The sequence below is a fragment of the Oncorhynchus gorbuscha genome, linkage group LG06, assembly GCF_021184085.1.
Source record: "Oncorhynchus gorbuscha isolate QuinsamMale2020 ecotype Even-year linkage group LG06, OgorEven_v1.0, whole genome shotgun sequence".
NCBI lineage: Eukaryota > Metazoa > Chordata > Actinopteri > Salmoniformes > Salmonidae > Oncorhynchus > Oncorhynchus gorbuscha.
This window is the reverse complement of record NC_060178.1, coordinates 56,241,143-56,252,887: the sequence shown is the minus strand read 5'-3', so window position 1 is coordinate 56,252,887 and position 11,745 is coordinate 56,241,143. Positions and strand designations below refer to the sequence as shown.

The 11,745-nt window shown below is 44.1% G+C and overlaps 1 protein-coding gene across 5 annotated transcripts; it reads right to left on the bottom strand.

The window, feature by feature from the left end:
- Positions 1 to 403: 403 nt before the first annotated feature.
- LOC124038126 (serum amyloid P-component-like) lies at positions 404 to 4,364 on the bottom strand. Of its 5 annotated transcripts, none has more exons than XM_046353615.1 (5): positions 4,177 to 4,364; positions 2,081 to 2,138; positions 1,912 to 1,970; positions 1,367 to 1,469; positions 404 to 1,122 (listed from the first exon to the last, which is right to left on the bottom strand). In XM_046353615.1, exons 4-5 carry the CDS (start codon positions 1,453 to 1,455, stop codon positions 606 to 608), a joined length of 606 nt encoding a protein of 201 aa, XP_046209571.1. In that variant the 5' UTR covers positions 1,456 to 1,469; positions 1,912 to 1,970; positions 2,081 to 2,138; positions 4,177 to 4,364; the 3' UTR covers positions 404 to 605. The 5 variants fall into 5 exon arrangements, with proteins under 5 accessions (XP_046209571.1, XP_046209570.1, XP_046209568.1 ...); XM_046353614.1 differs by having other exon boundaries at positions 1,367 to 1,796; positions 4,177 to 4,363; XM_046353612.1 differs by having other exon boundaries at positions 1,591 to 2,138.
- Between the last annotated feature and the right edge of the window lie 7,381 nt (positions 4,365 to 11,745).

Here is an 11,745-nt window from a genome sequence, read left to right as displayed (position 1 = left end):
CTGTGGAATAGTGAGAATGATGATAATGCCCTTTTAGTGTAAGAGCTGTTTGAACTGACTGCCTGAAATTTCAGGCTGTTTTAGTGGGGTGGAGTTTTGGCCTTGCATGGTGATGTCACCATGCCCCACTAATTTGGCAGTAAATTAGTCAATAGACCAATAAGAAACTTCCAAACCTCTCTGCCAATAAAATCTACTTTTCAGTTTTCCCCTCTCCACTCAGACCACACCCAGACAGTCCTAGCAAAATTCTTGCAGTGAGAAATTGCCCTTTAAAAATTTCTGAATTTGACCTTTAACCCGGGTGCCAACTTTAAAAAATGTATCACACCATTCCCAACCATGTTGCCATCCCCTCTGTCCCCAGACTGGGCTTGCAATGAGCCGGCACTGAAATACACAATTTACTATAAAGAGTGTAATTTTATTAGATTCATTGGAGGATATTGCTTTAGGAAAGAATATAATGTGTTTCTTGATTTGATTAGAAAAACACTTTTTATGATGATTTTCAGGATAGTTGTGAATATACACACAAGCATATTCAGATGTTTGATTATAGTCAACATTTCTCAACACGCTGAATGATTGGTTGACACTGCTCATTATTGGCAGGGAGTTTGTTTGTGTTCTAGAACAACATGCCCATTAATCGTGTATTCAAGGGACCTCCAATTAAGTACATTCCCAGGGGTGAAATTTAAGTCGCTTGTGAAGCGCTGGATCTCACAAGGTGACAGAACATAATTCCACATGTGTACATCAGTGAATTGACCAATAAACGATTGTCCTTTATCAAAATTTCCACCATAAGAATCCTGGTCCTGACCTAGGATTATGATTGGTTTTCCATTCAGCACACTCCCAGCAGTGTGTCCCATCTTCCTTGCACTTGGCTTCCCATTGATCCAAACCTGACTGAGTCCGGTGACTGAGTCCCAGCTCCCACACAGAGCCATCCACATGTTCTGCTCATCTGGTAGCCCTGTGAATGTACTTCCCACATATCTAACATGTAGCTCCATGTCACCATTGGACTCTTTGAACAACAGAAAGTCATTGGTGCTTGTCGGAGTTGCCATGGAAAAGATGGAAAACGCCCTCTTGACATCTGTGAAATACCTTTATGAAATTCATAATACACACATTAGCTAAGCCTTGGAAATTCATTTTTTGGCCGAAATGAACTAAATGCAACAACAAAAAATATGACCCATTTATTTACTAAGAATTACCACTGAAAAATAAATATTTCAAGGACGTTTGACTGCTGCTCACACCATAGTATTGTTGCCAATATGCATTGTCCAGCTTTCTAATGCTAGATACAGACAGATATTGAAGTATTGAATACTACATTGATTACCTGAGACATACTGTCACAGAAGGATAGTTTTCTCCCTTTGGTATTAGCCCCACATGATCAGAGACGGACTCCTTTGGAAATGTGAACATTTTACCTGAGAGGTCTGATGAGACAGAGAGAGCACATTGTAAATACTGGTAGCCTCTGTATGATGAACAAATGATATATATTTATTGAACCTTTATTTAACTAGGCAAGTCAGTTAAGAACAAATTCTTATTTACAATGACCGCCAAACCCGGACAATCCTGGGCCAATTGTGCGCCGCCCTATGGGACTCCCAATCACAGCTGGATGTGATACAGCCTGGATTCAAACCAGGGACTGTAGTGATGCCGCTTGCACTGAGTTGCTTAGACCGCTGCGCCACTCAGGAGCCCACAGTACAATACATGCTCTGATGTAAATTTCTCTTGTAGGCCATTTAGATCTGAATAATTATCATATTCGACATGTGGAGACAGTATTGTCAGGCACCAAGACTTTTTGAGAGAGTTAATTCAATCATTAATAATTGCATGAATGACTGTTTATTCTGTTCTAACCTAAAAATAGACTGATTGCATTTTTCTCAAGATCTTTAGGCTTCCTTGGCACCTACTTTCTGTATTGGAAAAAGGATACATGAATAAATAAAATACAGAGACAATATATCTATTGTAGCATGACAAACTTTAGGCTTTGGATTTAGGAATAAATGGTCAGACTTCTCACCTTGAGGCACAGCCCAGCACATTTTAAACAGAACATGCACAAGAAAGAGTCTCTCCATCTATAGAAAGAAAATGTAATCCAATCAAAACACATCCTTTTTTTAAAATAGAAATTTGCATTGCATTAACACAAATACACTGAGTATACCAAACATTAGGAACACCTTTCGAATATTGAGTGGCACTCCCCCCTTTTGCTCTCAGATGTGCCTAAATTCATCGGAGCATGGACTCTACAAGGTGTCGAAAGCTTTCCACAGGAATGCTGGCCCTTGTTGACTCCAATGCTTCCCACAGTTGTGTCAAGTTAGTTGGATGTCTTTTGTGTGGTGGAGCATTCTTGATACACATGGGAAACTGTTGAGCAGTTCTTGACACAAACCGATTTCCGGCACCTACTTCCATACCCTGTTCAAAGGCACTTAAATATTTTGTCTTGCTCATTCACCCTCTGAATGGTACACATGCACAATCCATGTCTCAATTGTCTCAAAGCTGAAAAATCCTTATTTAACCTGTCCCCCCCCCTCTCCCTTTATCTACACTGATTGAAATGGATTTAACCAGTGACATCAATAAGGGATCATAGTTTTCACCTGGTCAGTCTGTCATGGAAAGAGCAGGTGTTCTTAACGTTTTGTATACTCAGTGTATGCACACATATGCAGTACCAGTCAAAGTTTGGACAGACCTACTCATTCAAGAGTTTCTTTATTTTTAGTATTTTCTACATTGTAGAATAGTGTAGACATCAACACTATGAAATAACATATAGAATAATGTAGTAACCAAAAAATGTTTAAACAAATTAAAATACATTTTAGATTATTCAAAGTAGACACCTTTGATGATAGCCTTGCACACACTTGGCATTCTCTCAACCAGCTTCACCTGGAATGTCAGGTCACCTGATGCAGCACTCCATCATTCTCCTTCTTGGTCAAATAGCCCTTACATAACCTGGAGGTGTGTTGGGTCATTGTCCTGTTGAAAAACAAATGATAGTCCCACGAAGCACAAACCAGATGGGATGGTATATTGCTGCAGAATGCTGTGGTAACCATGCTGGTTAAGTGTGCCTTGAATTTGAAATAAATCACCAACAGTGTCAAAAGCAAAGTACCCCCACACCATCACACCTCCTCCTCATTGCTTCACCGTGGGAACCACATGTGCAGAGATCATCCGTTCACTACTCTGCGTCTCACAAAGACACAGTGGTTGGAACCAAAACTCTCAAATTTGGACTCATCAGACCGAAGGATAATTTCTTTGCAGTGGTTCTTTGCAGCAATTCAACCATGAAGGCATGATTTCATGCAGTCTCCTCTGAACAGTTGATATTGAGATGTGTCTGTTACTTGAACTCTGTGAAGCATTTATTTGTGCTGCTATTTCTGAGGCTGGTAATAATGAACTTATTCTCTGCAGCAGAGGTAACTCTGGGTCTTCCTTTCCTGTGGCGGTCCTCATGAGAGCCAGTTTCATCACAGCACTTGATGGTTTTTGCATCTGCACATGAAAAAAACGACTGCATTGACTGACCTTCATGTCTTAATGCAACGGACTGTCATTTCTCTTTGCTTATTTGAGCTGGTCTTGCCATAATACGGACTTAGTCTTTTACCAAGTAGGGATATCTTCTGTATACCCCCCCCCCCCCGCCTTGTCACAACACAACTGATTGGCTCAAATGCATTAAGAAGAAAATAAATTCCACAAATTACTTTTAACAAGGCACACCTGTTAATTGAAATGCATTCCAGGTGACACCTCATGAAGCTGGTTGAGAGAATGCCAAGCGTATGCAAAACTGTCATCAAGCAAAGGGTGGCTACTTTGAAGAATCTCAAATATAAAATATATTTTGATATATTTAACACTTTTTTGGTTATGACATGATTCCATATGTGTTATTTCATAGTTTTGATACCTTCACTATTATTCTACAATGTAGAAAATAGTACAAATAAAGAAAAACTGTAGTGAGTAGGTGTGTCCAAACCTTTGGCTGGTACTGTACATTACACATTTTAGTGGTTAGAATAATAATATGTTATAATAATGTCACCTTAATGTTATGATAATGTTGCCTACCTTGCCGGTTTTGTAAAAAAACGGATTTATCTTAGGGTATTCGTTCTCCTGTTGTTTAAATGCTCATCTTCAGTCTTTGTGAAATAGGTTAGTTATGCAAGCGAGTCGGTTATAATGTAAAAGGCCCCTGGCTGCCAGGAATTACATTTAGCAAGTTATGCACTTTCACACAAAAAAAAGAGGGTGATTTGAGAAAAAATCATGGTCAACATATTGTTTTCTGACCGCATGACTCTTAGTCATGCAACAGTAGGGGTTGTGAAAGTGTTAACACAGCATTCTAATGTATCTGCAATCGTATGGTGGTATTTTTATGACTTTCTGTTCCTCTTTTCAATCAGCTGACTATTTTTCTATCAATTTCAACGAGTCAATTTCCCTTAACTTTAGGGTCAAAACCTGATGGATCAGGTTTTTGACAAAATAATAAAATAAAGAAGAGTAAAGTATTTGTATCATAGTGGATTCTAATTATATTCAATATAAACACATACAAAACAACACATTAGCTAGGCTTCCATCCAATTGGCAACAGATTTTCATGCGAATATTCTAAAATCTATAAAAACAATGGCTTGTTGCTGATAAAATGCTGTGGGCCCTTACAAAAATGTACCATGGTAGTACAATGAAATAAATACCATGGTACTATCATGTTTTTCTGGTCACTATCATGGTAGGAAAATACGATGGTATTGCAACATTACCATGACGTGGCTATACTCTTATACAATTCTTAATAGCCAACATACTAAAGAACTACTTGTAAAAAGGTATAAATCTCATAGATACATTTCCATCATGTAATTCTCAACATATCCCTAAAAACACCAAGTTACAATGTTTCTCTTTGGGTGTGTTCCTAAATTCAATCTGGAGAGCCAGAGTGTGCTCTATGCGTTAGTAAAGTCAGAGAGTTATCAGATTCCCCCGTTCCTAACTTTTTTGCTGACGTTTACTGACACTGGCCATATTCAAGGAGTGTTGAGTGTTGTTAAATTAATCAGTTATCCTGAGGGAATTTACGAACGCACCCTTACTAGGCAGGTTTGCTCAAGAGTGAGAGTGCTTGAAGCAAACACTAGAGCAAGCAGCTCCCTCTGCGGGCCTGAATTAAGGGCAACACCCTTGACTTTAAATACTGTAAATGATTACACAATGCCAAACGTTTGGCTACCATATACACTACATGACCAAAAGTATGGTTGTCGAACACATCATTCCAAAATCATGGGCATTAATGTGAAGTTGGTCCCCCTTTTGCTTCTATAACAGCCTTCACTCTTCTGGGAAGGCTTTCTGCTAGATGTTGGAACATGGCTGAAGGGGACTTGCTTCCATTCAGCCTCAAGAACATCCGTGAGGTCGGTCACTGATGTTGAGCGGTTACGCCTGGTTCGCAGTCTGCGTTTCAATTCATTCCAAAGGTGTTAGATGGGGTTGAGGTCAGGGCTGTGTGCAGACCAGTCAAGTTCTTCCACACCGATCTCAACAAACCATTTCTATATGGACCTCACTTTGTGCATCCGTTTGACTGTTAGATGGCGAAGTGATTCATCAATCCAGAGAACACGTTTCTACTGCTCCGCAGTCCAATGGCGGCAAGCTTCACACCACTCCAGCCAAAGCTTGGCATTGTGCATGGTGATCTCAGACTTGTGTGCAGCTGCTCGGCCATGGACACCCAAATATTGTGCTGACTTTGTTTCCAGAGGCAGTTTGGAACTCTGCAGTGAGTGTTGCAACCGAGGACAGACCATTTTTACACGCTTCAGCACTCGGCGGTCCCGTTCTGTGAGCTTGTGTGGCTTACCACTTCAGGGCTGAGCCGTTGTTCCTCCTATACGTTTCAACTTCACAATAACAACAGTTACAGTTGACCTGGGCAGCCCTAGCAGGGCAGAAATTTGACGAACTGACTTGTTGGAAAGGTGGCATCCTATGACGGTGCCACGTTGAAGGTCACTGAACTCTTCAGTAAGGCCATTCTACTGCCAATGTTCTATGGAGATTGCATAGCTGTGTGCTCGATTTTATACACCTGTCAGCAACGGGTGTGGCTGAAATAGCCGAATCCACTAATTTGAAGGGGTGTCCAGCTACTTTTGGTGATGTAGTGAATCTTACAATCTCCCACATTTTAGGATGGCAAGACCGGAAACCCAAACATGAGCAAAAAAATGGTACAATGAATACAGAAAGTCTGACCCATTTTTCACATCAACTATTTCCCTTTTCTTTGATTTTACAGACAAACTAGGATCAACAATAGTAGCCTGACCTTATCAGAAATTTGCCCATACTGGTGTAGAAATTAATCAATATAAAACCAACCAACCTCTTTTGACCTTGTGGGGTTCATTTATTGAATACATGATTCTGCGATTGTGCTATGGTAACGCACAATTAATAAAGATGGTACTATTGTCAAAAAAATTAAAAATAAAAATTGTCACGTTCGTCGTATGAATGAGACCAAGGCGCAGCGTGTGTAGAGTTCCACATATTTTAATAACCTGAAACTCACTAAACAAAACAATAAAGAACAAACAAAATGTGAAGCTATACATAATAGTGCTGACAGGCAACTACACATAGTCAAGATCCCACAACAGAAAGTGGGGAAAAGGGGAGAAAGGGCTGCCTAAATATGATCCCCAATCAGAGACAATGATAAACAGCTGTCTCTGATTGGGAACCATATCAGGCCAACATAGATATAAAAAAACCTAGACATACAAAAAACTTGAGTACCCACCCTAAGTCACACCCTGACCTAACCAAAATATATAGAAAAACAGAGATATCTAAGGTCAGGGCGTGACAACTATATGAACAGGGCTCCGGGCAGCCGAGCGGAAATGGAGGAAAACTCGCCTCCCTGCGGACCTGGCATCCTTTCGCTCCCTCCTCTCTACATTTTCCTCTTCTGTCTCTGCTGCTAAAGCCACTTTCTACCACTCTAAATTCCAAGCTTCTGCCTCTAACCCTAGGAAGCTCTTTGCCACCTTCTCCTCCCTCCTGAATCCTCCTCCCCCTCCCCCCCTCCTCCCTCTCTGCAGATGACTTCATCAACCATTTTGAAAAGAAGGTCGACGACATCCGATCCTCGTTTGCTAAGTCAAACGGCACCGCTGGTTCTGCTCACACTGCCCTACCCTGTGCTCTGACCTCTTTCTCCCCTCTCTCTCCAGATGAAATCTCGCGTCTTGTGACGGCGGGCCGCCCAACAACCTGCCCGCTTGACCCTATCCCCTCCTCTCTTCTCCAGACCATTTCCGGAGACCTTCTCCCTTACCTCACCTCGCTCATCAACTCATCCCTGACCGCTGGCTACGTCCCTTCCGTCTTCAAGAGAGCGAGAGTTGCACCCCTTCTGAAAAAACCTACACTCGATCCCTCCGATGTCAACAACTACAGACCAGTATCCCTTCTTTCTTTTCTCTCCAAAACTCTTGAACGTGCCGTCCTTGGCCAGCTCTCCCGCTATCTCTCTCAGAATGACCTTCTTGATCCAAATCAGTCAGGTTTCAAGACTAGTCATTCAACTGAGACTGCTCTTCTCTTTATCACGGAGGCACTCCGCACCGCTAAAGCTAACTCTCTCTCCTCTGCTCTCATCCTTCTAGACCTATCGGCTGCCTTCGATACTGTGAACCATCAGATCCTCCTCTCCACCCTCTCCGAGTTGGGCATCTCCGGCGCGGCCCACGCTTGGATTGCGTCCTACCTGACAGGTCGCTCCTACCAGGTGGCGTGGCGAGAATCTGTCTCCTCACCACGCGCTCTCACCACTGGTGTCCCCCAGGGCTCTGTTCTAGGCCCTCTCCTATTCTCGCTATACACCAAGTCTCTTGGCTCTGTCATAACCTCACATGGTCTCTCCTATCATTGCTATGCAGACGACACACAATTAATCTTCTCCTTTCCCCCTTCTGATGACCAGGTGGCGAATCGCATCTCTGCATGTCTGGCAGACATATCAGTGTGGATGACGGATCACCACCTCAAGCTGAACCTCGGCAAGACGGAGCTGCTCTTCCTCCCGGGGAAGGACTGCCCGTTCCATGATCTCGCCATCACGGTTGACAACTCCATTGTGTCCTCCTCCCAGAGCGCTAAGAACCTTGGCGTTATCCTGGACAACACCCTGTCGTTCTCAACCAACATCAAGGCGGTGGCCCGTTCCTGTAGGTTCATGCTCTACAACATCCGCAGAGTACGACCCTGCCTCACACAGGAAGCGGCGCAGGTCCTAATCCAGGCACTTGTCATCTCCCGTCTGGATTACTGCAACTCGCTGTTGGCTGGGCTCCCTGCCTGTGCCATTAAACCCCTACAACTCATCCAGAACGCCGCAGCCCGTCTGGTGTTCAACCTTCCCAAGTTCTCTCACGTCACCCCGCTCCTCCGCTCTCTCCACTGGCTTCCAGTTGAAGCTCGCATCCGCTACAAGACCATGGTGCTTGCCTACGGAGCTGTGAGGGGAACGGCACCTCAGTACCTCCAGGCTCTGATCAGGCCCTACACCCAAACAAGGGCACTGCGTTCATCCACCTCTGGCCTGCTCGCCTCCCTACCACTGAGGAAGTACAGTTCCCACTCAGCCCAGTCTAAACTGCTCGCTGCTCTGGCCCCCCAATGGTGGAACAAACTCCCTCACGACGCCAGGACAGCGGAGTCAATCACCACCTTCCGGAGACACCTGAAACCCCACCTCTTTAAGGAATACCTAGGATAGGATAAGTAATCCTTCTCACCCCCCCCCTTTAAGATTTAGATGCACTATTGTAAAGTGACTGTTCCACTGGATGTCATAAGGTGAATGTGTCATGAATTTCCCCCTCTTCTTCCGAAGAGGAGAGGCGAAACGGATCAGAGGACCAATACGCGGCGTGGTAAGTGTCCATGGTTCTTTTTAATACGTAAAGGTACACATGAACAACTGACTACAAAAAACAATAAATGTGAAAACTCAAAACAGTCCTATCTGGTGCAATCACAGAGATAGGAACAATCACCCACAAACACACAGTGAAACCCAGGCTACCTAAGTATGATTCTCAATCAGAGACAACTAATGACACCTGCCTCTGATTGAGAACCATACTAGGCCGAAACATAGAAATTCCCAAAACCTAGAAAAACAAACATAGACTGCCCACCCAACTCACGCCCTGACCATACTAACTAAATACAAAACACAGGAAATAAAGGTCAGAACGTGACAGAATGCACCAATTTGTAAGTCGCTCTGGATAAGAGCGTCTGCTAAATGACTTAAATGTACATGTATGATAATTATTTGCAGCATTTATCATAATTCTGCATTACTATGGTAGAATGTATAATGCAGGTTAAAAACCATGGTATTTCCATGATCCACATCTATCAATACCATGGTAATTCAGGAAGTACAGTCCATTCGGAAAGTATTCAGACCTCTTCACTTTTTCCACACTTTATTACGCTACAGCCTTATTCTAAAATTGATTAAATTGTTTATTTCCTCATCAATCTACACACAATACCCCATAATGACAAAGCAAAAACAGGTTTAGACATTTTAGCAAATTAATAAAAACTAAAAATATTCAGAACCTTTACTCAGTACTTTGTTGAAGCACCTTTGACATCGATTACAGCTTTGAGTCTTCTTGGGTATGATGGTACAAGCTTGGTAGACCTGTATTTGGGGAGTTTCTCCAATTCTTCTCTGCAGATCCTCTCAAGCTCTGTCAGGTTGGATGGGGAGTGTCGCTGCACTGTTATTTTCAGGTTCTCTCCAAAGGTGTTCAATCGGGTTCAAGTCCGGGCTCTAGGTGGGCCACGCAAGGACATTCAGAGACTTGTCCTGAAGCCACTCCAGCATTGTCTTGGCTGTGTGCTTAGGGTCGTTGTCTTGTTGGAAGGTGAACCTTTGTCCCAGCAGGTTTTCATCAATGATTCATCAATGTTCATCTTTCCCTTGATCCTGACTAGTCTCCCAGTCACTGTCGCTGAAAAACATCCCCACAGCATGATACTGCCACCCCCATACTCCACCGTAGGGTTTCCTTCAGACGTGACGCTTGACATTCAGGCCAGAGAGTTCAATCTTGGTTTCATCAGACCAGCGAATCTTGTTCCTGAAGTGTGGCTTCCATCTGGCCACTCTACCATAAAGGCCCCATTGGTGGAATGCTGCAGACATGGTTGTCCTTCTGTAAGGTTCTCCCATCTCCACAGAGGAACTCTGGAGCTCTGTCAGAGTGACCATCGGGTTCTTGGCCACCTTCCCGACCAAGGCCCTTCTTCCCCGATTGCTCAGTTTGGCCTGGGCTGCCAGGTCTAGGAAGAGTCTTGGTGGTTCCAAACTTCTTCCATTAAAGTCCTGGTCAGTTCCTGGATGGGAGACCAGATGCTGCTGGAAGTGGTGTTGGAGGGCCAGTAAGAGGCACTCTTTCCTCTGGTCTAAAAAATATCCCAATGCCCCTGTCACGGTTCATGAATCCACTGCCTCCCTCTCTCTTTCTCTCTCTCTCTCTCTCTCTCTCTCTCTCTCTCTCTCTCTCTCTCTCTCTCTCTCTCTCTCTCGTGTTTGTGTGGGTGTGGTTCCCAATCTCGGCCTGATTGTCTGCGCCAGCTGGAACCACTTATCTTCCCTTTATATGTTCTGTAACCAGTGTTTCTTGTTGTCAGATCGTTGTTACTTCCCTGAGGTTGTGTTGTTACTTCCCTGAGGTTGTGTCGTGTGTCAGTGCTCATCTCTCGCCGCCCTTGTGTGTATATTATATATATATATATATATATTATCTGCTGTGCTCCTTCCTTCCCATCCGGACACACTCCCCTGGATTTCTCAGCACGCTATCACCGGAAGATGCGCCCTAGTCCCTGGGTCGGATTCCGTCTGAGTACAGTCTGTCTGTCCTGTTGCTGCTGTAAATTATATTCATTAAACCATCGTTGCTTGCATCTTGCATCCGCCTCTGTATTGTTACAGAACGATCTGACCTGACCATGGATGCAGCGAGTTCAACGAGTCTGACCGAATTCATTTCCCGCAGTATCACGAGAATGGATCAATAAGAGGAGAACATCTCCAGCACAGGCCGGGCAGTACAAGCCATTGCGACGCAGGTATCCCAGCTGACCCAACAATTACAACATCTGAGGGGTTCCGCTGCGCCACCTACACCGGCAGTTCAACCCGCCCCGCCAGAGCCGGATTCCCAGCTAGAGCCACGGCTACCGACACCAGAGGGTTATTCAGGTGATCCTGACTATTGCAGAGCTTTTCTTACGAGATGTTCCATGCATTTCTCGTTGCAGCCACGGACCTTCAACCGTGAACAGTCTAAGGTAGCATTCGTACTCACACTGCTATCAGGCAAAGCGGCTCTTTGGGGAACGGCGGTGTGGGTGAACCAGGACCCATGCTGCACCTCTTTCCAGACACTCTCCGAGGAGATGAGAAGGGTTTTCGATCGGGCCGTGGCGGGTAGAGAGGCGGCCAGACTACTCACTGACCTTCGCCAAGGAGACTGTTCCGTATCGGAATACTCCATCCAATTCCGCACTCTGGCC

What these genes read in the sequence shown, in the direction of transcription:
- LOC124038126 (XM_046353611.1), bottom strand. Translation starts at nt 2,138, where the DNA reads ATGGAGAGACTCTTTCTTGTGCATGTTCTGTTTAAAATGTGCTGGGCT. An exon ending in GTGCTGGGCTGTGCCTCAAG is followed by an intron (nt 1,470 to 2,080) that starts GTGAGAAGTCTG and finishes CTGTCTCATCAG; the next exon opens with ACCTCTCAGGTAAAATGTTC. An exon ending in TCTGTGACAGTATGTCTCAG is followed by an intron (nt 1,123 to 1,366) that starts GTAATCAATGTA and finishes AATTTCATAAAG; the next exon opens with GTATTTCACAGATGTCAAGA.